Genomic DNA, 25,429 nt, shown 5'->3' with positions numbered 1-25,429 from the left:
CCCGCCCTCTGCCTCCAGGCTTGTCCTTACTGGGGAGGAGGTGGTCGCCCATGTGTCTAAGTGTCTAAGTTCATCGGGTTTCTGTTGCCCGTAAAGCTTTCTTTAAAGAAGCAGACTCCGTGCGACTTAATGAGTTGATGTCCTGCCTCCCAGGCTGTGAGTCTGTGAGAAGGCCAAGGACTTCTGCAGGGGGATAGCTGAGAAGGAGGGCCCTCAGGGAGGGAGGCCAGGCGATTTGGACATGTCCGGGTGCAGGAGGGCCTCTGGGGGAGAGCAGCCCCACGGTGTCACCCACACGACACTCCTGAGAAGGTGGGTGGATGTCTGATGTCTAAAGGCTGAGCCGTCACCCCCATGACATAAGCCAGCCCTGCCCTTGCCTGTCCTCAGCCGCATCTCCCCTTCCAAGGAAAGAGCTGGGTCCACAGGGCTCACCCACTTGCCCCCCCATCCTCACCCAGCCTTCCTCATGCGGGCCCCAGGCGGTATGCAGCCCCTCCTGCAGATCCTTAAACATCGTTTCCTGCCCCCATTCCTTTCCCTGAGTCCAGAGTGCTCAGGACCAAAACAGCCTCTTGAGCAGCTCACCTTGGCAACCTGCAAAAGGAAAAGGAAAGATCCTTCTGTTTCCTGGGAAGTGGGTCCCTCGCAGATCAGAAATCCACACGCACAGCAGACAGGATGAGATGCTCTCCATCTGGGCAGGACCTACCTGCAATGCTATCATTTTAATTGGAAAACGGGCATTTTTTCAATACTATTCCTTAACGGGAGAGAAGATAAGTGGAGTCTTATTTTCAGCACTCTTGCAAGTTGCTGAATGTGAACTTGGACCGTGGGTTGGGCTCTGCTCGTGATGTCCTGGAGTTAGCAGGGTTTAGGGTGCAGGCTGATGCTGTGCTGGGAGCCAGGTGCATTCACGGGGCCGAGCAGGGCAGGTCCGAGCAGGGCGGGGCCTAGCAGGGCAGGGCCGGCCAAAGAACATCGGCTTCTCTGTGGGAAGAGACTCATCAGACAGTGAGAAATGATGGCCACGTAAGATGGCTTGGCAAGGGTGTGGAGTCTCACTGAGCAGGTCTCCTGGCCAGGGAAGGAGCGGGGTTGGCAGGCAGGATGATGGGATGGATGCGTTGGTGCAGCCGTGCCCAGAGGGGGCTGTTTGGGCCAGCATTGCCCTAAAGACTTGCACTGGGCCCTTCAGACACTCCGTCTGGCTATCTAGGGAATGGCCTGCGGCAGCCTGAGCGCCGCCCCTCACTGGTCTTCCTCTGGAGCCAGAATGGTTCACGGTCAGGACTCCACTTCCTGGCCCGACACCTGGGCGCACTGCTCACCCTGTCTGTGCTGTGTCTTCATGGGGACGTGGGGCCTCCACCTGCTCTGTCATCCATGTTGTCCAGCCTCTGAAAGGTCACTCCCCAACACTGACATGCTGTAGGCAGCTCCAGGGCAGTGTCGCACAGTTCATCCATCCTCCATAGAGGGGGAGAGAGATGGAGACAGAGGGCGACTCTTCCTCAACCGTGTGTGCACGGACGTCAGGACTCAGCTAAACTGGCTGAGCCTGAATCACGGGCCTGTTCACGAACGCTGACCACGATGGCTGGGAGGGATGGAGGAGGCTCCTGGGCCTCCCCTGGCTGTGAGCGTGTGTGGGAGTTGGATCTGATGACCCGAGTGGCCGCCTTGGCTCTATTGCTCACCAGGCCACGAGGACGGCACAGGTGTGTGTGCACAGTCGTAAAAGCTTACCCAGAGAGGTGTTTTATGTCAAGGAGATGCCATTGGTGAAGATCCGAAGGAAAGGGGTTCCACCTGCTTGTTTTTACCTATCCTTTCATCCACCAAAAGAGTTTCCTAGTGTCTGGGCCTGCAGTCTGGAGGAAGGTGGCTCCTGTCTGAGACTGCATTCCTGAGGGACACACGTTCTCGACTTTGGTTGTTGGCCCGGTTTGCATTTTTCTGTAAGAGACTCACAGCCCCACAGTGACTTGCCCATTCTCCTTAGCTTTCTTCCTCTTTGTTACATACAACAGCCGTGGTTTTATCCATAAATGAATCGTGGTATTTGCAATCAGTGAGCTTATTTTCTGCTTGTGTGTTTCCAGATATTTACAGAGCAGTCACTTTGACTGTAAAATAATCATCAAATCAAAGCCTGTGAGATGATCTAAATATTACAAACCAAAGAGAAAAGAAGCTGACCACCAGGATGAACTGGGATTTTGTTTTTAAATTTTAACTTTAGGTAATGGGACACTGATTGGCGCGTCGGCAAACGTGGTGTGTGCAGGAATTGCAGAGCAGCATGGATATGGGTTCTCCTTCATGGAATTTTTCAGGTACTTTTACATTCACTTTAAATTTCTGTTAAACTGTCTAATTCCTAAGCTTACTTAATTAAAAAATAGCACATTAAACGCTAAGATAAGCATATTTTTAGCAATTAGAGAGACTGTGGTGTAGGGGAGATTAACTCAGAAAAGAACACATTAAAAATTTATTGCTGGTGGCTCACGCCTGTAATCCTAGCACTTTGGGAGGGCGAGGCGGGCAGATTGCCTGAGCTCAGGAGTTCGAGACCAGCCTGGGCAACACAGTGAAACCCCAACACGGTGAAAATACAAAAAAAGTTAGCTGGGTGTGGCAGCGTGCACCTGTAATCCCAGCTACTTGGGAGGCTGAGGCAGAAGAATTGCTTGAACTCGGGAGGCGGGGGTTCAGTGAGCTGAGGTCGTGCAACTGCACTCCAGCCCAGGTGACAGAGTGAGACTCTATCTCAAGAAAAAAAAACTTGCTGGGATTAGCTCCATAACACGAAGGATGGTTCAGACATTCTGGATGACTCGGGTTGAGTCAGGGGCCAGGAAATGACTGTGGGCTTGCCAGGTATTTCATGTGGCTGTCCTCTTGAAAATTCCAGTGGGAGCTTGTGCCCTGACTGTCCAGGAAGATGGTGTGTGTCGAGTCTGACATTCCCCTGCTGGATTGCACCGTCCCTGCTAGCAAAGACCCCGTGCTGTTGCAGACTGAAGCCAGGGTGGCGGAACGGGGGCATCCTGGCAGTGGCTTCCCTCTCTTGTGTGGGCACCTCTCAGGAGGACTGCGGAGAGATGAGGCCCTCAGGGGTGGGGGCGTACAGCGGGTGCCTGCAGAGTAGAGCCTGCTCCAGGAGGAGCTGGGTCCACGCTGGGGCCCTGACTGCCGGCACGTCTGTGTGCGAGTGGCACACTGCACGTTGCAAACAGGTGAGGGGGCAGAATGGAAGCTGGAAGCCCCTGTCAAATGGTGCTGTTAAAATGAACTTCCTTCATTGGGTGTCAAGCAAGCTTTCTGTGGAGTTCTTTGTACATTCGCGCTGGGTGTGTGCACAGTGATGGTTCTCAGAACCAGCCTCGGGGAAAGATTTGGAACCTCAGTGTTGGCTGAGTGGCAGAGAACCCTGTAGCCGGTGGAGGCAGCGATCCCTGCACCAGGCACTGCTGCCTGAGGCTGGCTTGGGAACAGAACCCTGGCCATCGTGCCCAGTTGAGGACCCACACACAGCAGGCTCTTTGAACAGCAGCACACTGGCTTTTGCCAGACTTATGATATTGGCCATTTCCGTGGTTCGTAAGAAACTAGTACTATGTGGTAATTTTGCTGAGGCATCAATCTGAATGACACACCTGGGTGACTTGGGAGTGAGCTGCAGGGGACGCTGAGTGTGCATCTCCTGGTGGAACTCTGGGCATATCGCTGACCCTGCCGCTAAGGGACAGGGTTCAAAACTTAATATCTGGCCCACTTCTTTCTGTCCGGACTCTCATCTGCCTCTGCTGAGCATAAAAGAAATCATCCTGTCAGTTAAACAAGAATTATCTTAGTGAGAGCAGCATTTATTACAGCAAATATGGCAGTGGCCTTTGCAGGGTGGCCTACTGCACACTGCCATCTTCTCATCTTTGCCCTGTGGTCAGTGAGGGTCACAGCCGAGAGAGGGGATCAGAGACAAGCGTGCTGAGTGGGCAGCAGGGGGAGGTTCAGTTCACCCTCTCTGCCAGCTCTGCCCCCTTCATTTGGGCCGGGCTCCTAACTTCTGCAGCCCTGGAAGGCCGTCGTGCTCACGTCCCCCATCTCCTCTTGTTTGGTTGGGCAAGCGTACCACGTACTGGTCCCTCTACTTCCTGGCAGGCCCATAGGCTTAATCTCAGAGAGCGGAAAAACCTCATGGCTTTTTGCAACACCAGTTGGTCTCACAGGGAGGCACGGGAGGCCTGGTATTAGTATTTTTTTAAAAAGAAGATTTTTAGGGCAACCGCAGTCTGATCTTTTCCCAAGTAGCACTTCGGAATAATAACCAGACATCTGCCCAACTGAAAGGGTTTGCGTCCACTCCACCTGGGACACGTAAAGTGCCTGAGGTTCAGCTCCAGTGGGTGATGCATGTGGGCACTGAACTTTTCACACAGGTCTTGCATTTGGTGTGCAGTGTGTGACACACGTGTGTGTGTGTATGTGCAGTTACTGTGGTGAACGGCTAGTATGACAGGAAGTTGGTGGCCTCAGAAAGCTTGGGCAAGACTGCCAGTTGTCTCCCCGAAAGCTCATTAGCCCCAGCCTTATGAGTCACAGGCATCTTCTTGGATGGAGAGTGTCTCTGCAGTGAGTGGTCAACAGAGATCCTTCCTTGTTTTTGCCTGGCTCCAGTTCTTCCAACTCTGACCATCCTTCTTGCCAGGTCCTTGCTGTGCAGAAATCAGAGCAGTTTTTGCCCAGGGGATGGTTATTTAATTGCGCTAGGGACTTTATTTGCATAAATTGCTTAATTTGCAATTGCACATGCACTAATTCGACTTTTATCTATAACTCAAAGATTTATTTTCACAAAAGGGGGCTTCCTGTGATACACAGAGCAGAATATTTTAAAAAATGATCATTTCTCTCATGATGTAGATAAGTATTTAACAGAAAATGTGTCAATCAATAAAATATAAAAGTAACCTATAATTTTGCTACCTAGAAATAGCCACTGATAGTAATTTGGTGTGTTTTCTTACATTTTCCCTGCCTACCATAGATTACATATATTTTACAAAGCCTTCAAATCACACTGTGTCCTACTTTTTATTCTTTATACTCTATTGTGACTATCTTACCTAGGACCAATTGTCCTTCCAAAATAGAATAGCTGTGCCTACAACAGGCAGCTATATCCTGGTTCATTTTACACTGAGGTATTGAGGTTGCTTGCTGTTTCTTATTATGGTGTGATAAATATCTTTATAGATAAAACCTTGTTTCATTTCTGATAATTGAAATAAATTTTCTGACATAGAACTGCTGGCTAAATGAATGATGTTTTAGGAATCCAGATAAATATTGACAAGCTGGCGTCCAGAAATGTCGCTCTCCGCACACTTTATCGAACTTCACTGTTGAAACTCGTCACTGCCATTTGAAACGCTCTAGGTTCATCTGGCTGGCTAACAATAGACTCATGTTTTGTTTTAATTAATTCTACTGAGATTATACTCTTTCTGCATAAGCATTGAATATTTGCATTTCTTATTTTGTAAACTTTCTATTCATATCCTTTGCCTCTGTCTCTTGAGAGATGAATTTTCCTATTTTTCAGAAGCTCTCTTGCACCTACAGAAATCAGTTCTGATATACATGTTGTGACTATTTTTTTTTTTTTTTTTTTTTTTTTTTTGAGGCAGAGTCTCGCTCTGTCGCCCGGACTGGAGTGCAGTGGCCGGATCTCAGCTCACTGCAAGCTTCGCCTCCCGGGTTTACGCCATTCTCCTGCCTCAGCCTCCCGAGTAGCTGGGACTACAGGCGCCTGCCACCTCGCCCGGCTGGTTTTTGTATTTTTAGTAGAGACGGGGTTTCACCGTGTTAGCCAGGATGGTCTCGATCTCCTGACCTCGTGATCCGCCCGTCTCGGCCTCCCAAAGTGCTGGGATTACAGGCTTGAGCCACTGCGCCCGGCCGTTGTGACTATTTTTAAGCTTATTTTTGTATTTTAAATTTTGCAGAGGAACTTTAGATATTCTGTAGTCGAAATGGATAAACTTTAGCTCCATTTTTATTTTATTTATTTATTTATTTATTTATTTATTTTGAGACGGAGTCTTGCTCTGTCACCCAGGCTGGAGTGCAGTGGCCGGATCTCAGCTCACTGCAAGCTCCGCCTCCCGGGTTCCCGCCATTCTCCTGCCTCAGCCTCCCGAGTAGCTGGGACTATAGGCGCCCGCCACCTCGCCCGGCTAGTTTTTTTTTTGTATATTTTTTAGTAGAGACGGGGTTTCACCGTGTTAGCCAGGATGGTCTCGATCTCCTGACCTGGTGATTCGCCCGTCTCGGCCTCCCAAAGCTCCATTTTTATCTATACTTTTTGCTTTCATTAATTTTTTAAACCTTTTTCTTTCAAGATAATTGTAGATTCATGTGCAGTTGTAAGAAATAATTCAGAGAGATTCTGTGAGGCCTTTGTGCGGAAACCCCTGACAGTAAAATTGTGACAAACGATAGTAGAAGATCACAGCCAGGATGCTGCCATTGATGCAGTCAGGCACACAGAAGCGTTCCATCGCTATGAGGCGCCCTTATGCTGGCCTTTTCCAGCCAGCCCTGCATCCTTCCCACCTCTAGCCCTGCCCCAATCTGTTCTCCATCTCTAGCATTTTGTCATTACAAGAAGGCTAAATAAATGGAATCATACAACACGTGACCTTTTTGCATTGGCTGCTTTCACTCAGCATCATGGTCTAGCAATTCATCCAAGTTGTCTCACATGCCAGTATTTGATTTCTTTGCATTGCACTCTGTGGCATGGATGGACCACAGGTTGTTTAGTCGCCTCCTCATTGAAGATCACCTGACTTGTTTCCAGTTTGGGACTCTTACGAAGAAAGCAGATAGGACATTTTCTCCCAGTCTGTAGACTGTCTGTTCATCCACTTAACAGGTTCTTATACAAAGCAAAAGTTTTGAATCTTGATGAGGCCCAGTGTGTCAAAAAATTTTTTAATGTGTCGTGTTTTTGGTGTCAAAAGCGTGACAGCAGGAGAACTTTTTGCCTAGCCCTAGATATTTTTCAAAGATTATCTCGTGTGCTCTTTTCCCCCCCAAATTTTATTGATTTACATGTTACATTTAAGTTCATGTTCCATTCTGAGTTAAGTTTCATATAAGGTGTGAGGTTTAGATCAAGGTTCTTTTTGTGTTTGCCTATGGATCTCGCCACACTCCAGCACCATTTGGTACAAAGGCTATGGTTCCTCCGCTGAGTTGCTGTTGCAGCTGTCACTCATCGGCTGAGTGCATCTTTGTGGATCTGTTCTCGCGTTCTCTGTTCTGGTATATTTATCTGGATGGCTGTCCCTTCCCAGTACCGCACTGTCTTGATTACTGCAGCTACGAGAGACAACACACCGCATTACACTTTTATTAGGATCAGAAATATTGGAATAGACACATAATTTAAAATGACCCTAAAAATATTGGTATCGAGAGGTCTGCAAATATTGTCTTAGAATTATTTTTAAATTTTGTCTGTTTTGGTGGTTATTTTCCCCTTGTCATTTTTTATCTGTGGATTTATTTTTGACTAGTGGTTCACGATTCATCTAGATCTGTTTTATTTTTCAAAAAATAAGACTTTGATGTATTTCTTAGTCTAGTTTTCTATTTTCTGCCTTGTTAATTGCTGCATTTATCTTTATCATTCCCTTCCTAGTGCTTTCTCTTGATTTACTTTGCTGTTCTTTAGTTTTTTCAAATTTCAAATTTATTTCATTTATTTTTATTTGTTTGTTTTATTTGCCATAAGTGTTTAAGGCTATGCTTTTTCTTCTGAACACTGCTTTAAATGTATTCCATGGAGTTTAATATATAATGCTTCCATTATCATTATTTCTAGGATTTCTGTATTTTCAGTGTAGTTTGCCTTTCATCTGAGTTGGATGTTTAATAATGGTTCTTTTCAATTTCCAGTTTGAATAATCTTGTTATTTATTTTATTTCTATTTTGATGGAACTTACATCTGGTTTCTTTGTGATCAAATTTGATCATACTTTATGTGTGCATTCTCTATTGTTATTGTATAAACTTACATCTTTCTCAAATCTACCCAATGATTATACTAGGTCGTTTACATCCTTACTTAGTTTTTGTGCACTAAATCTGTCGTGTACCTAAAGTGGCATGTTAAATATTTCCCGTTACAAGTATGTCTCTTTATTTCTCCTTGAATCTCTTACTGTTTATCTTTAAAAGGTGGTTAGTGTGTTATTTGGTGGATACATATTTGCCACAGTCTCCACTGTGAGTGGGAGGCACGATTAAACATCCCTTCTGTCATGCTTAGTGCTCTTTGGCTTGATTGTAGTTTATTCAGTGTTGGAATCACAAATCATTTTCTTAGCTTTCAGCCTTTCTAAAGCACTTTGTTTTAGGTGTGTCTCGTATAGACTGTATATTGTTGGGACTTGCTTTATGAACCAAAATGAAAGTATTGTTTTCTTTTAATAAATAAATTTAGTCCACTCACATTTATCGATATGACTACACATTTTCCATATTATAGGTTTTATGTGTATTTTAGTTGGTGTGTTTCTCTATATGCGTATCTTTTTTTGCTCTTTTATTTTCTAAAATTTCTCCTTGCAATTTGAAAGGTTTGTATTTTGTTCTAGTGATTACCTTTGTTCTTACGCTTTTTCACTTGTCTTTAGTCTTCTGTTTTCTTACGTAGTCTTTTATACCTCGTTTGTCTATCTTTAATGATAACCTTTGACTTCTACCTCTTGCCTAAATGATCACTGATAAGTTGATTCTACTTTTCTCTTCCCTTCTTTCTCTACCCACTTACTAATTGAAGTATTTCTGCTTTCAAAACACATAACATCATCACTGTTCCTCCACCCACCATTGTTCTGTGCTTGTTTCTCTTAGATCCACGATTAAGTCTATTAGATCCTCACCATTGGCTCTTTGGCTGAAGTGTTCCTGCCTTTTGACAGGTGAAGCTAATCTTTAAGAGCCCAAGATCAGCTCCTGGGTACAGCACCCCTGAGCTTTCGTAGGTTTAAGGCTGCGTTCTACGTCCTTAACATTTGACAAGACACTTTGCTTCCTAATACACCCTTGATTCACACATACCTTCTCTGGGTTTTCTGAAGGTGTTACTCCGTTGTGGCCTCAGCTGTATGTGGGTGTGGGACGTCTGATGGCAGCCCAGTTCTCTTACATTTGAAGTTATTTGGTAATTTTGCTATGGGCTTGGAGGATTCTGCAAATTTATCTTCAGAGTCTAATAGTTTTACTAAGATATTCCCAGGTATCCCATGGGTGTCATGGGCCTAACATGTAGCATTATGTCTTCTTTTGAGTCCAGAAAGGTTTCTTGGATCAGAGTTTTAAGTGTTTGTTATATTTTACTATTTCACGGATCTCTTTATGTTGAGTCTCACTGACCTGGCTTCCATTTCAACCACTTTCTTTCTGGCTTGTTTTACTACTCAGTTTGTTTTTGGCCTCTTGTTTGCTTTCTTTCTTTAATGCCCCTTATTACATTTTCATTTGATTATAGTCTTCCTGGAACACCTTATAATGTAATCTTCATTTCTGACATGATTTGGATTTTTTCTTTGGCTTCTCATTTTCTTCTTCACGTTTTTGTCGTTTTCTGCTCTCAGCATTTGGGTTTTGGATTCAGGTTGTTTTTGCACATCCCCAGTGCTTATCTGAAGGTATGGAATTCAGTGTAGAGGCTTGTATGCGATTTTATGTTTCCTAGTTTCACATGGCTTGTTGGGGAAATCTTTACCAGCTTCAGTATTTAGATTCTCATGCCCAGTTTTATTATTAGGAAAGCATTGCACAGGGTCAGTCAGCTTTTGGCTATGTGCTTTGTGGACAGGGTTGCCAGCCGGTGTCAGTTCCAGGATTCCTAGTTTGAGAAGATTCCTGTTCTTTGGTCAGTGTGGTGGAGAGCAGTCTCTGTAACAGCTTTTTTTTTTTTAATTGTGGGGCATGTCCATCCATTTTTGGTTCCTTTTGTCTTACAGGATTCTGCATTTCCGCCCGGCCCTCTCTGTTTTTCCCCTTCCCTGCCATGCTCTGATGGGCACGCCTGCCTGCCTGTTTGCTGTGTTCTCTTGCAGACGATGCGTGCCTGCCTGTCTCCTGGAGCCCAGTGCACGTTGATGTCTTTTCTCCATCATCTATACACAAATCCACCAGGATCGTTTTCCAGTGGTTTTACGCTTAGGTTGGCCTTCCTGCTTCTGGCTGTTACTTTCCTCAATTTTAGAATTTTTATTTCTTTCTTCTCTTTTTTATGAAAATTGTCTGGATTTCTCTGGCTCCCTGCAAGGGTGAGGGGCAGGGGCCTGAGCGACAGCTTGGCTGGGAATTGGTGTTTTCCTCTTTACTGACAAGTAATAATGTGGAGTTTATGGTGCTCTCCACCTTCTAGTTATGTCGAAAGGCAGGCTATCCATGTGGCATCATCTGCATTTCTTGTTGATCTGTGGAGTTCATTGTGAGCAGATGCAGCGATGTGGCATTGGGTGGCTCTCATTACCTTGCCTGTCAGAAGCAAGACAGTGGCATCGCCCATCCACGGTCCCCATTGCACATTCACGGTCCGCATCGCGCATCCACGGTCCCCATCGCGCATCCACGGTCCCCATCGCGCATTCACGGCCCGCATCGCGCATCCACGGTCCCCATCGCGCATTCACGGTCCGCATCGCGCATCCACGGTCCATATTGCCCATCCACGGCCCACAACTCGTTCTTTCTGCCATGCCTGAGAAATCTTTGCTGCACTTCCTGGGGAGCATATGATTTTATTTTGCTCCACTGGAGAAAATGATTTTCTGACTAGAAATTATGCTAATGCTGGATTCCCTCATTGGGTGGAAACCTGTTCTCTAGGACATTCCTCCGTGGGGACCAGGCCATACCATTTCGGTGCTGCCCACGTAACATACACCAGTCAATTAGTGTTTCGTTAATTGATAATGCCAGTTTTTACTATTTCTTTAAACATAGAGACACATTAAGTTGAATTTTGTTGTGGAATTTAGCTTCCAATGAAGCTTTTGTCACCTCATTTTGTTTTCTTTTGTGGTTTCTTAGAACATAGCTAATTATTGTGAGGCTTTAAAAACATGAAGCTGGCCGGGCGCGGTGGCTCAAGCCTGTAATCCCAGCACTTTGGGAGGCCGAGACGGGTGGATCACGAGGTCAGGAGATTGAGACCATCCTGGCTAACATGGTGAAACCCCGTCTCTACTAAAAAATACAAAAAACTAGCCGGGCGAGGTGGCAGGCACCTGTAGTCCCAGCTATTCGGGAGGCTGAGGCAGGAGAATGGCGTAAACCCGGGAGGCGGAGCTTGCAGTGAGCCGAGATCTGGCCACTGCACTCCAGCCTGGGTGACAGAGCAAGACTCCGTCTCAAAACAAACAAACAAAAAAAAAAAACATCAAGCTGATAAATTAAATGAAAGAGTGAAAAAATATCTAGAGAATAAACCATCCAGAAAATACCGTCTTAGAAACAATATTTGAAAATGACCTGTCTTTGTTCAGTATGATTCAAAGGGATCATTACCATTGACTAACAGTAAACATAATAAAATTCTTGGTAGATTTATAAAGCCCTCATTCTGTCTGCTGCTTCAAGGGTAGCCAGGCAGACATTCATATTTTCTCAAAGGTCAAAACAGATGCTAATGTAATATTGGGTGCCTTTTCAAAGTTTAATCTCTGTATTGATCGCAGTGCTGTAAACTCGCTGAACCAGAGTCAAATACTTTCTTTTCCCCTGAGGGTTAAAATCATGAATGTGAGATCAATATTTTCTGAATGTAAATTTCAAAGTTAGTCTCACCCACGTTACATTTGCTAAAGAAGAAAGAAAGGAAGGAAGGAAAGAAAAGGTAAGAAAAGAAAGGAAAGAGAAAACCAGGCTGTTTTTCTGGCAGCTCTCACCTGCTTAGAGCAGAAATGGGCCTTAGGCTTCTCAGAGCAGGCAGATCCTCCATGTCTGAAGGAAAACTTAAAGCCACTCACCGTGCCCTGCCCTTTTCCCTCCCTTCATGCAAACTCAGAGAACCTCTCCTGTTGGTTTGCACCTCAACGGAAAATCTTCAGCCTTAGGATGATGCCATGTGGGTGGATTCGTATATTGAACCCTTCTAATCAATGGCCCTGAGAATGGTTACAGTGAATCGGGCAGGAGCGGAGAGCTAGGAGCATCGCGGGGCCATCTGGGGCTCGTGAAGGCTAGAGAGTCCAGACAGTCTGAGAGAACCACAAGAGCCATAAATACTTGTCAGGAGGGTGCCAGGAGAGCTGGTGCAGAAGAGGTTCTAGTCACCGTGTAGTGATTTTGCGGTTCGTGTTGATGGAAACAATGGCTCCACTTTGATTTGGGGTGACCACCCCCCCACACTGTATACTTTGCAGGAAGCAATGGCCCGTGACCTCAGTACTGGGAGAGGCACACAGACCACGAGGGGAGAACGGGAGATGACCCGGAGCCCAAGATGGAACCATCAGCCCAGCACACTGCTGCTGAGGTGCTGGAGAGCGAGGGCCTCACACTGACGGGGGTGATGATGAGAGGCCAACGCCACAGCATACCATTGCTAGGAGCCTGAGAACAGGGCCTGCGCCTGAGGCATCAGGGCCAAGGGAGGGCCTTGGTAAAATCCTCTGTCCCATGCACTGTGGCTGCCTAACAAGTCATCCCCAAATGCAGGGGCTCAAAGCAACAGCAATGATTTCACTCCTAACTCAACCATCTTCGTGGAATTTGAAAGGGCAGCTGGTTCTGTTCCACCCGGAATCACCAGAGCTGGCAGAGGCCGAGGCCAGAAACATCTGGAGGCTGCTCACTTGCGTCTCCTGCCCAGGCTGTGGGGGCCCAAAGAGCACGGCTGGAATGGCAGTGGGGGCCTCAGACATCTCTCTGCATCACAGGCCCCCAGATACGGGGGAAGGAGCTTCTTGATGGGGAAGCGGGGCTGTGGGAGAAAGCGTGTGGGACGGAATATATTAGTGCTGGCGAATTTGGGAAGTGCTACCTGCCACATCATTTTATTTGCCCGAGACTCGTAGCTCATTTGATCTCATAATCCCATTTTGCTTTAGCCATTCTGGGTTGGGTTTTCTGTCACTTGTAGCTAAGAGCCCTAAGTGGTACAAAGGCCCAAAGAAATGTGCCGCCCTTCTTGGTCTTTCTCAAGGACTGGTGCTAACTGCAGTCGCTGCGGCAGTCAGTGTTGGATCACAGCCTGATCTTTGCTTTCTGTGTCCTCTTATGTCTGGAAGGCCCAAGTTCCTATTGTGGAGGCTGTACCAAGAGCCAGGCCTCCTTGCTGCTGAACGTCCTAGGTCTGGGATGAGCGTGGTGCAGTGCCCTGCTGGCTGAGCTTGTGGCTCACTTAGCAGCAGTTAGGAGACGGCGCTTGTCAGCATGGGGAGTATGTGCCTGTGCAGCGCCTCGTCTTTCCCGCGGCTGCGCCCCCCGCCTCGACAGGAGCCACTAGTTACTGTGGAAGATGGGTGAAAGGGGCGGACTTAGCAACATTCTGCCAGCACTAGCAAGTGGCTTTTTCTACTCCTTACTCCAGCCGATCCTTTAATTCTCCAACACCGAATAGATATCCCACAATTCAATTCAGTTCTAATACCAATTACCCGGGGCTGTTGTCAGACCACAGGCTAAGGGCTCCTTCCCTCATCGGGGCCCTCAGTTCAGACACAGGTATCAGGCGCTCACACTTCTGTGCAACTTGGCTACAAATCAGGGTTCCTGCAACCCCTCTCCTCAGGTTCCATAATTTGCTGGAATGACCCGGAGAACTCACGAAAGCACATTACCTACCTTTACTATTTATTTTAAAGGATATTATAAAGGGTACAGATGAAAAGCCAGATGACGAAGTGCATAGGTGAGGTCTCCGGCAGGGTCCCAATGCCGGAGCTTTTGTCCTCATGGAGCGCAAATGCATGCACCACGCTCCTGACACACAGATCCGTGCACTAATGTGGAGGATCCCAGAACTCCACTCATGCACCACGCTCCTGACACACAGATCCGTGCACTAATATGGAGGATCCCAGAACTCCACTCTTGCAGCACGCTCCTGACACACAGATCCGTGCACGAATGTGGAGGATCCCAGAACTCCACTCATGCACCACGCTCCTGACACACAGATCCGTGCACGAATGTGGAGGATCCCAGAACTCCACTCATGCACCACGCTCCTGACACACAGATCCGTGCACGAATGTGGAGGATCCCAGAACTCCACTCATGCACCACGCTCCTGACACACAGATCCGTGCACTAATGTGGAGGATCCCAGAACTCCACTCATGCACCACGCTCCTGACACACAGATCCGTGCACTAATGTGGAGGATCCCAGAACTCCACTCATGCACCACGCTCCTGACACACAGATCCGTGCACTAATGTGGAGGATCCCAGAACTCCACTCATGCAGCACGCTCCTGACACACAGATCCGTGCACGAATGTGGAGGATCCCAGAACTCCACTCATGCACCACGCTCCTGACACACAGATCCGTGCACGAATGTGGAGGATCCCAGAACTCCACTCATGCACCATGCTCCTGACACACAGATCCGTGCACGAATGTGGAGGATCCCAGAACTCCACTCATGCAGCACGCTCCTGACACACAGATCTGTGCACTAATGTGGAGGATCCCAGAACTCCACTGCTTAGGGGGTGTGAGGCTTCACTACATTGGCATGATTGAGTCCATCATTGGCCATTTGTGATTGGCTCAGTCTCCAGCCCTGGTTCTCTCCCTGAGGATTGATGTGGGGACGGATGGTGGAGCTGTCAGTGTTAACTTTCTAATCATGCCTTGATCTTTCTGGCAACCAGTCCCCTCCTGAAGCCATCTAGGGCCCCCAAGAGCTGCCTCATTAGAACAAAAGGAATTCCTGTCACTCTTATCACTCAGGAAATGCCAAAGGTTTTAGGAGCTCTGTGCTGGGAATAGGGACAAAGACCAAATATTGTTGTTCTTCTGCCATCACTAGTCAAAGGGCCCTCGAGGTGCCTGCGTTGCTTGATGGTGGGTTAACGGGGTGTTCGTGGATGACGGTACGTTGCATGCAGAGGTCCCCGTGGACACTGAGGTGAGATCTGCAGAGGAGCCATTCGCTGTCAGTGTTTCTTTATATGCTAGACTATAAAGTTGAAAAACGATGCTATAGAGTTGTCTAAGGGGAAATTTCTCTCTGCCTTTCCACAGATCAGATTTCCTACAACTGGAAAAAAATCCATTGGGACCACTTGTGGCCTAAATGATTGTTTTTATGTAACTTGTTTTTGGTATATTATTAATTTAGTGGCAGAGAATCCTTAATTTCAACATTAGGGAACCCAGAAAAAACTGAGTACATTAAAATAATGTAAAATGACTTAAAAAGCCTTAAAGTGACTTCAAAGACTTGGAATGACTAAAGAGTACATGTCCTGGTAAAGCGCAGAACACTGCAGTGGGATCAGGAGAGTCCCAAGACATCTTGAGTCTTCTTCTAAAACGATCTCAGCAGACAAGGTGTGTATCTCATAACCTCCAGACAACATAAACGACGGAGTGCAGCTCTGCATTTGTGGACGACCCCAATGCGGTCAGCTTCACACGTGTGCTGTCACAATAGCATACTGATTGGCTAGTTTTTGGAGTAAAGGAAGCTTGGCCTAAACTTTCCTCTGTGGGATATGCTATTTTGAAAAACAAGATAAAACTTTTTTATAATGCATTTAGACATGCTGACACAGATACACGTTTCTTTACAAGGTTGTATATTTAGGGGTAACTAAAGAATTTATTAGGCTGGGTATATGATGGCTCACGCCTGTAATCCCAAAACTTTGGGAGGCTGAGGCGGGCAGACCATTTGAGGTCTGGAGTTCAAGACCAGCCTGGCCAACATGGTGAAGTCCTGTCTCTACTAAAAATAAAAAAGCCGGGCATGATGGTGGGCGCCTGTAGTCCCAGCTACTCGGGAGGCTGAGGCAGGAGAATGGCGTGAACCTGGGAGGTGGAGCTTGCAGTGAGCCAAGATCGCACCACTGCACTCCAGCCTGGGAGACAGAGCGAGACTCCATCTAAAAAAAAAAGTTGGATGTGGTGGCACATGCCTGTAATCCAAGCTACTGGGGGAGGCTGAGGCAGAAGAATCGCTTGAACTTGGGAAACAGAGAGTGCAGTGACACGAGATTGTGCCACTGCACTCCAGCCTAGGCGACCAAAAAAAAAATAAAAAAATCAGATATTTAATCAGGCCATATTTCATGAATATTCATTGTATTAAAACGTTTGTTCTTTTATAGTCATCCATGAAGTCAACACAGCTTTGTAACTAGCAAGAACTAGGCCTCAGTGGCACAGTGGTGAAGCAGGCAGCTACTGTGTGCTGAACTTGGAGACTCACCAGGGAGGAGCAGTGAACACAGCTAAACGTAGACCCCGAAGCCACCCCCAGTGTGAGTCAGTGGTACTGTGCTAGCGGCTCTGAGGTTCCCAGATAGCAAACAGCCCTGAGCAGGTGAGCTGAGCCGTGCCACCTCTCCGGGGAGCAGAAACAGCCAGCATCCCTCATGGCAGGGCAAAAGGATGGCGCTGAAGATGGTGGAAGGCGCCCGGCACAGGGAGATTGTAGATGGGGAAAGAGGCTGAATTTCATTCCATGTGGTGGGAGCGCAGGGAAGGGCTTTAAGCAGGAAAGCCTGCAGTGCGATTTTTCTTCTACAAAGACCATTCTTCCCTGCAGTGGAATGGACAGGTTGGAGGAGGACCGAGTAGCTGCAGGGAGGCCAGGTTAGAGGCTGAGGCTTGGGGCCAGTGTGTGCAGGGCAGGTGGGGAAAGGCGGCTGCTGGGGTGGGGTTTGGAGGTGGACAACGTGGATGTGACCCATGAGGGGATGAAAACTCAAAGGCACATCAGGTGCAGGCGCAGTTTAGAGGAGAAACGCCGAGTTTGATCTTGAACATGTTCCAGTCCGCGGTGGTGAGGCTGCATGAGGGACATGGGATTGGCAGGTGAGTGTGCAAGCATAGAGGTCTGAAAACCACGTTTATGATGAAAAAATCCCCGTGGGGTCTTGAAGATGTTGGTGGGCCATCTGTTGTGTTTTATGGGGTCAGTGACATGCCATGATGTTTAAGTTATTTGGACTTTGTAAGCTTACTGTGTGGTAGGGCAAGTACTTTGCCTTATCAGTGTTTTCCTGGCTATTCTTATCTTTTTCATATGAATTACAGAATCATATCATTTGAATTAATTAAAAACCCAGTTATTTTGATTGGGATTGTAATAAACCTTAAAATAACTTCAAGAGAATTAGCATATTTATAATACCTTTGCTTTATAGTATTCTTTGCTTATGAGAGAAAAGTGCGTTTGCCAGCTGCGGTACTGTGTGATGGTCCCAGAGGGTATCAACTGTTTTCAGTAAGACAGTCTTGTAGATTAAAATAGCTACAATTGGATTCCATAATCTACTTTCTTCAGGCACCGTCTATCTTCTACGCCAGCCAAAGTGGAGCGTCAGGTGACAGGCACGTTCTTCAGTGCCTCCTCTCTGTAGATCAGGGATGCCGATGGAAGATGCCGATTTCAGTAGGGCTGCTAGGGATCCCAATACAGGCACAAAGGCCATGCTGGCCACAGCCACAGCTCACACCTCCCATCCCCTCCTGGAAACCCCATGTTGCTGTTGTGGATGCTGCAGCCAGTCCCTGGATAGTGTCTCTGTGGCCCTTGTCAGTGTGTATTTAGTGCTACACGTTCTAGGCAGGTGAAGGGTTGAGTGGACGAAGCCTAGACCGTGTGCTCTGCTTCAGGTGCAAGGGAATCTAGAAAGTAAGTGTCCTATGCTTCAAATTCTAGGTGAGGTGTGGTTGACTCTCACCAGGTCCTTAGGTGTGTCCTCTGTCCTTGCATTTCTGAAAGTATCTTTCATTTGTTCTGATCACTGTATCTATCTATCTATCTATCTATCTATCTATCTATCTATCTATCTATCTATGTATCTATCTATCTAATCTATCTCTATCTTCTATCTCTTATCTCTATCATCTCTCATCTAGCTATCTGCCACCTATCTGTATCTACTCCTATAGCATCTATCAGCTGTCATCTGTCATCTCCTCTAAAGCCACCGCTGCCCTTGTTGTATGTCTATTTTATTCTTTCTTCACTTCAAGTCAGTGGAAGCTGCCTGTTCACACCAAATCCTGGTTTTTCCTTGGCTACTGCCTCCCCAAGTGTGAGCTGCTGTTTCTCTCGGGCTCCTCCCAGCTTCGTGTCCTGTTAAATTCACATCAGCAGGATGTCTTCAGGACAGTGATCAGAAAGCAGCCAGGGTGGCCCTCCTCTGACTTCTCTGTCTCAGCAGCTCTTGTGGCACCCTTGGGAGGGCGGCAGAGCCCCAGCATTTGGCCTTTGCTCTGACTTCATGCCATGGAGAGTCAGGTCTTCTTCCTGAAGTGAACATCCCCAGACTGACCCTCCCGGAGCTCCCAGCCCCTGTCACTTGCCACCAGTTTACTCCAAGCCACATCTTCCCAGACCTGGACTAGGAGTTTGTCCCAGATAAGTAATCACTTTGTTTTCTGCAATCATAGTTGGTGGATATTTTTCATAATATGAATTTTGGGAGGTGTACCAGCTTGAAAGCTCTGTGATTTTTACTGCATTTGTCTGGGCCTTGGGAATCTCTAGCTACACTCAACAGGACCTCAGGAACTTACAAAGAACAGCTGAGAGTATGGGGCAAAAATTGAATTTCCCTATAAATTTTTCCTCTGCCTCCTTCCAAAATGCTCTGTAAAACTCTGCACATAAAAGTGAGGAGTGCATAGGTGTGCATCCCTGTTCCCAGGGCAGCCTGCTCTTGGAGTGAGGACCCATGTGGAGGCCCTGCCTTCAGAGGGGGGCCCCACAGTAGCTGGGGAGCTGGGGAGCTGGCACTGAGCACTCAGTCCCTAACCCGCATCCTTTGGAGAGTTTGGATTACAGTGGAAATCCCCTTGGCAACAATGGTACTGTAAGTCCCTGACAGGGACAGCTGGCGAAGAGCGAACCCTTCCAAAGAGGGTGACTTCAGCCCTGGGAGGAAGGCCGGGAATGGAGTGGGAGTTGGCATGGGGTGGGGGGTGGAGGTGGTAGGAACCAGGGCAGACACGGCCCTGGTGCCAATGCAGGGTTGAAAATTATGTGCTCCAACCTCACTTTACCTGTACTCAAGTTAATTTTCTACTCTGCCACTCACAAGAGCGATATGAAATGCCTAAGAAAAAATCAAGTCACAAGATGAAGCCGGAAAAATCTATTTATAATTACAGAATTTACCATAAAAGTAGTGCCTTGTGCTATCGATCATCTTATCCAGTGACCTTATTTCAAATGTCTTCGTTTCTATGTATAAAGAGATTATGAAAAACTTGTCAGTTTGTAAAAAGCAAAAACATGGATGGGAAATGATTTTCAGAAATTTGAATTTACATTTTTCAAGATAATTTACTTTCTTCCTGAATAAAACAACAACAGCATGATTATGCTTATTTTAAATACGTCTGTATTCAGCTCTCACAGTCTTTTAATATTGCATGAGTTTTCCACTAAGCTTAAAATAAAATATCCGCCTTTTCCAGAATTTAAATTATTTTGTTTCTGCCTTCTAGTAAGCTGGGCATTTCAAGCAAACCCGCAGCATCATTATGGTTTCTTTTGTATTTTTCTCAACCTAGTGTGTTTTTTTTTTTTTTCTTAAACGACTCATGACAATTACAAGGAATAAATAAAACACCCGATAGTGTGATGACTTGCACACTGGGTTTGGCTGACATGCTAGTTGCACTCCTCAGCTCCGTCAGCATTCTGTGGAAGGTGGTGTTTTCCTATATTAAACCTGGAGTTAGCTGAGCACCAGGCTCTTCCTTCCAGAACTCAGCTTAATCCTAAGCTTTGAGAGTTAATTTTACGGTGCTTCCGTTCGGCTCCTGTTTCCCTCATTTAAATCAGACGCTGATTTCCCCGTCCTGGCTGTCAGCCCCTCTCGCGTTGTGTGACTCCTGCAGGACTCAATGCTTTCCGTGTCTTGGTTTGTGTAATTGTCAGATGTGCCGGCTTCCTGTCTTGTTATATGGTTCGTATCCGTGGAGAATGAAGCTGCGTTTAATATACTGATAAAAACATCGTGGGATCTCACTGTAAAGCGAATGTTTGCGAGAGGCTGCTACTGTCTCGCGCTGGTGGAGCTGTGTGGATTGCTGAGCCACGCAGGACAGGCTGCTCCGCTCGAGGGACGGGCATCTTGCTGGGAGACCACGCAGAGGGCAGGAAGCTTCCCAGGGACGATGGTGCTGGGTTCTCCTGTAAGATGTTAAGGGAAAAATCACAAAATGAGTGTTTTGTGCTTTCAAATAAGTTAGGGAAGTGTTTATTACACAAGGCTGAATACTTTCTTGGTGCAAAGCACCCAGTCCCGCACCTTGGTGTTTAATAGCTAGCGTGCCTCAGGCATCATGCAATGGGGAGTTCCAATGCCGTAGGCTGCTGGGGCTCACCTGGACGTCCTCGTCTGCCCACTGGCCTTGCCACCCCCATTTGCAAGGTAATATCTAGAGAGTGGTGGGCCAGCCTGAGTCCCTTTCCTGGGAATGTGGAACTGGGCCTGAGGAGTCTGGATCCAGCCACAGAGGAGGCATGAACTGCAGGAGTCTGTGTGCTAAGAGTCACCGCATGCTGAGAAAGGAGGGATCAGCAGTGCGGGGAGCTGGGGAAAGGAGGGGGAGGCAGTGTTCAGGCCTGGGTTCCACCTACACGGAGCACCAGTTGCATCCCTGACATGGCACAGTTGGCTGTGGGAGTGTAGTAGTTGAGGGCCGTGCCTCTGCACTTGAAGCTTGAACGCTAGTCCTACTGTTTACTGCTGTGTGTGTGTGGGGGGGGAGTTCCTTGACTTCTCTGTGCCTTGTGAAATGAGACTGTAATTGACTGCTGCCTCATCATGGAATGCAGTAACTTTCATTTAGGTAAAAACACTGAGAAAACTGCCTGATATAACCCTGCACCTTCCCTAACAGGGCATCTGGGAAAGTTTCCACCGTCTCCCAGAACACTGTGCTGGGCAAAGAGCAGCCGTTGTTTACCATTTTGGTGGACTGTAGCACAGGTTCCTATGGACCCATGTAAAAAAGCTCCTAATGGTGGCTTTTGGGTAATCTGTGTATTTACTTGCTCAGTTCTGGCTTTCTCTGCAATCTTCTCAGCTCTCACACTCAGTCAATAGTCTGGAATTGAGAAGCTGAAAATCATTTTTATTTCCTTAGATATGATCTAATTTAGAAGGAAAATCTATTGCACAAATTCAGGTAGTGCATTGTGAAGCTAAAATAGAAATGGTTCCTCATTATCTCCCTGGTCCTTTTGATCCTGACCGGCTGCCTTCCATGGGGACTGGGGCATAGCAGGCTGGACACTGGCGCGGGGCCGATCACTGGGAGCTGGACACTTCCTGGAGGAGCTGTGAGGAGTGTCAAAGGAGGAAATGGGAATAAGCTGATGTCAAAAGTGAGGTTGGGAGCACCACAGGTGGCCCCACGGAGGCTGGGGACATCACCCTACAATGCCTGGTTGGCAGCTGTCCTTTTGAAATCCTCAGGCTCCCTGGACTCTGCTCACAGCAGCCCGTGACCCACGCCGTCACTCCACCTCCTCTCCTCGGGGGCAGCTTGGCCCAGGCGCCCAGGCTGGCCGGGAACCCCCTCCCCGCCACTCCCAACCTGGCCGCTTCCCTGCCTCCCTCAGGGCTCCTCAGTCCTGAAGACTTTCAGGGCCTCCTGCCGAAGGTTCCTTCTGTGCTCCAGCAGGGGCAAGCCTTTCTGCTGTCCCCGCTGAGTTGAAACGGCTTGTCTGCACGGGGGGAGTCCTTCAGGATGGAAACTGGTCTACGTGTGCTTCCTGACGCATGAGCTCGGGCACACAGCGGCACACAACAGGCGTCTGCTGGCTCTGGCAGCTCTGGGGCGGGAGGGCAGGTACACAGCAGGCTGCCCTCCTCCATGTTGGCCACATGGCTGGAGGAGGCCCGCCATCCTCGGAGAGTCAACTCACCAAGCAATCACTTCTCAATTAGGAGCATCACCCAGAGCCGGATTTTAATTTTGTCTGATATGATAATTTTGTCATGTAATGATAATGTAATGATTGCCGATTATTCAAGTCACAGCTCAGGCCTTAATTAAAACTGCTAAATTCCTAATTGATTCCCAACAGGGCCACTCATGAGTGTAGAGAAAAAGCATTATCTTGGCGGATGGAGATGTTTGTGCCTGTGGCCCCTGTGACTAGCAGGGTTTGCAGGTGAACTGACCAAGCAGCCCCAAGCTGAATTCGCTGTTGGTGTCCACGGGGCCTGTCTTTGACAGAGGGACGGGGAGGAGCACCCTTCTGCAGGCCTGACATGTGTGCACACCTGAGTCGTGTGCGAGGCAGGCTTTAGAAAAAGTTCATTGCCTTTTAGGCGAGCGTGCTCTGTGCAGAGCAGAGCTAGCAGCTGGCCGGAGATGCAGCCTTAGACAGTCTGGTCCTTAGAACTGGTCTTTTGACAACATAATTTTTTACATATATATTATATATATATATATATAGAGAGAGAGAGAGAGAGAGAAATTGTATTTATTAAAAAAAATTAGGTTTTGCTGGTTTAATTTTGTGTAAGTGCGTACCACTCTGTTTTAATTATTTTCTCCCTTTATATCAGGAGATCTCCTTTTACTTCCTTAAACTTAACACCCTTGATCATTTTTTGTCTCTTTTTTTGTGCATCACATCGTAGGCTGCATGCTTGCTTTCTTTTCTTTTTTTTGAGACAGAGTTTCGCGGTTGTTGCAATAGCACCATCTCGGTTCACTGCAACCTCCGCCTCCCAGGTTCAAGCAATTCTCCTGCCTTAGCCTCCCAAGTAGCTGGGATTACAGGCACCTGCCACCACGCCCAGCTAATTTTTGTAGTTTTAGTAGAGATGGAGTTTCGCCATGTTAGCCAGGCTGGTCTCAAACTCCTGACCTCAGGTGATCCACCTGCCTCAGCCTCCCAAAGTGTTAGGATTACAGGCGCAAGCCACTGTGCCTGGCCAAAGGCCGCATACTTTATAGCACTTTAAAGTCAAAAAATATTTTAAGATTTCATGATGCATTTTGATAGTAGAACAGCTAGGTTCCCCCTGAGCTTGTGAAGTTTGAGAAGTATGTGTAGATTACTATTTGTAATCTTAAGCTACTGATGAGCTTCGTATCTAATTCACATTCTTATATGCTTTAAGCTCCTTAGTATTGCAGTATAAATCATTTTGTTGCTTCAAAATGCTCTCTCAGCGGGGTGCGGTGGCTCAAGCCTGTAATCCCAGCATTTTGGGAGGCCGAGACGGGCGGATCACGAGGTCAGGAGATCGAGACCATCCTGGCTAACATGGTGAAACCCCGTCTCTACTAAAAAATACAAAAAACTAGCCGGGCGAGGTGGCGGGTGCCTGTAGTCCCAGCTACTTGGGAGGCGGAGGCAGGAGAATGGTGTAAACCCGGGAGGCGGAGCTTGCAGTGAGCTGAGATCCGGCCACTGCACTCCAGCCTGGGCGACAGAGCAAGACTCCGTCTCAAAAAAAACACAAAAAAAGCTCTTTAAATGAGCATTTTGATTAGAAAATAAGTCAACACTGCATTTTATTTTTATTGTTGCAGCTACATGACTAATTCATGGAAAGTTTCAAAGACAATTAGCAGTGCTGTGAGCTAACAGGGAATTTAGAGAGTTTTTTTTGGGGAGAGAGAGTGTTAATTTTGATAATTGAATAAGGTGTTTCTCAGTACCATTTAGATTGTATCTAGAAGATACTAAAATAACTAATTGAAAATGTAAAAAGCTCAGTTAAAATGTTTTTGTTTTCTTTTTGCTTTATGATTAGGTTTCCCTGTGTCAGCTGGTTGTTTTAGCATTAGGTAAAAATGACCTTAAATAAAATTTTATCTAAGCAGATTTCTTATTTAGGGAAAATCTTATTATTTGGGAAAAATTAAATAACTGCAATTATAACAGCAAATAACATAATCACTATAATCGGCATATGACTTATTTATACAAACCCATGACCGATCTTTCTTCCTCCCTCCATTCTTTCCTTCCTTCCCTCTTTCTTCTTCATTAGCATATAAGTAAAACAATGCTTGAGGACTTAGATGAGAAGAGGTCGAGGACTCTAATAAAACTCTAATAATTAGCACAGTGTAGTATTAGAGCAAAGACAGAAAAAACAATGGAAAAGAATGGAGAGCCCAGAAACAGACTCAAACATATAAGGCTCTCTGATTTTTGACAGAGGTGACACTACAATTCAGTATGAACGAGTTTTACTTTGAATATATAGTGAAATGCCAATATGTGAAAGAAAATGTACCTTTATGACTACCTCATTCCATACACACTGATCATTTCTATATGGACCGTAGATCTAAATGTGAAAAGCAAAATGTAATAAGATATTAGTGAACTAATGTACCTTTCCCTACCTCATTCCATATACACCGATCATTTCTATATGGACCGTAGATCTAAATGTGAAAAGCAAAATGTAATAAGATATTAGTGAACTAATGTACCTTTCCCTACCTCATTCCATACACACCAATCATTTCTATATGGACCGTAGATCTAAATGTGAAAAGCAATATGTAATAAGATATTAGTGAACTAATGTACCTTTCCCTACCTCATTCCATACACACCAATCATTTCTATATGGACCGTAGATCTAAATGTGAAAAGCAATATGTAATAAAATATTAGTGAACTAATGTACCTTTCCCTACCTCATTCCATACACACCGATCATTTCTATATGGACCGTAGATCTAAATGTGAAAAGCAAAATGGAATAAGATATTAGTGAACTAATGTACCTTTCCCTACCTCATTCCATACACACCGATCATTTCTATATGGACCGTAGATCTAAATGTGAAAAGCAAAATGGAATAAGATATTAGTGAACTAATGTACCTTTCCCTACCTCATTCCATACACACCGATCATTTCTATATGGACCGTAGATCTAAATGTGAAAAGCAAAATGGAATAAGATATTAGTGAACTAATGTACCTTTCCCTACCTCATTCCATACACACCGATCATTTCTATATGGACCGTAGATCTAAATGTGAAAAGCAAAATGGAATAAGATATTAGTGAACTAATGTACCTTTCCCTACCTCATTCCATACACACCGATCATTTCTATATGGACCGTAGATCTAAATGTGAAAAGCAAAATGGAATAAGATACTAGTGAACTGACAGTAGGACAACAT

The 25,429-nt window shown here is 46.3% G+C and overlaps 1 protein-coding gene across 3 annotated transcripts in view; it reads left to right on the top strand.

Annotated features, from left to right (window-relative positions):
* Positions 1–25,429, top strand: part of OCA2 (OCA2 melanosomal transmembrane protein) — a 326,593-nt gene that overhangs the window by 242,085 nt on the left and 59,079 nt on the right. For 2 of the 3 annotated variants that reach the window (XM_033190808.1, XM_033190809.1), the window contains exon 23: positions 2,249–2,342. The exons of the other annotated variant lie outside the window; for it this stretch is intronic. In XM_033190808.1, the coding sequence (XP_033046699.1) occupies positions 2,249–2,342 (94 nt within the window). The remainder of the gene's footprint in view (positions 1–2,248; positions 2,343–25,429) is intronic. 3 annotated transcript variants of the gene reach the window in all.

Source organism: Trachypithecus francoisi, unplaced genomic scaffold, assembly GCF_009764315.1.
Source record: "Trachypithecus francoisi isolate TF-2019V2 unplaced genomic scaffold, Tfra_2.0 Lachesis_group3, whole genome shotgun sequence".
Lineage (NCBI taxonomy): Eukaryota > Metazoa > Chordata > Mammalia > Primates > Cercopithecidae > Trachypithecus > Trachypithecus francoisi.
The sequence above is the reverse complement of the archived record's forward strand: the minus strand, read 5'-3'. Positions and strand labels throughout refer to the sequence as shown.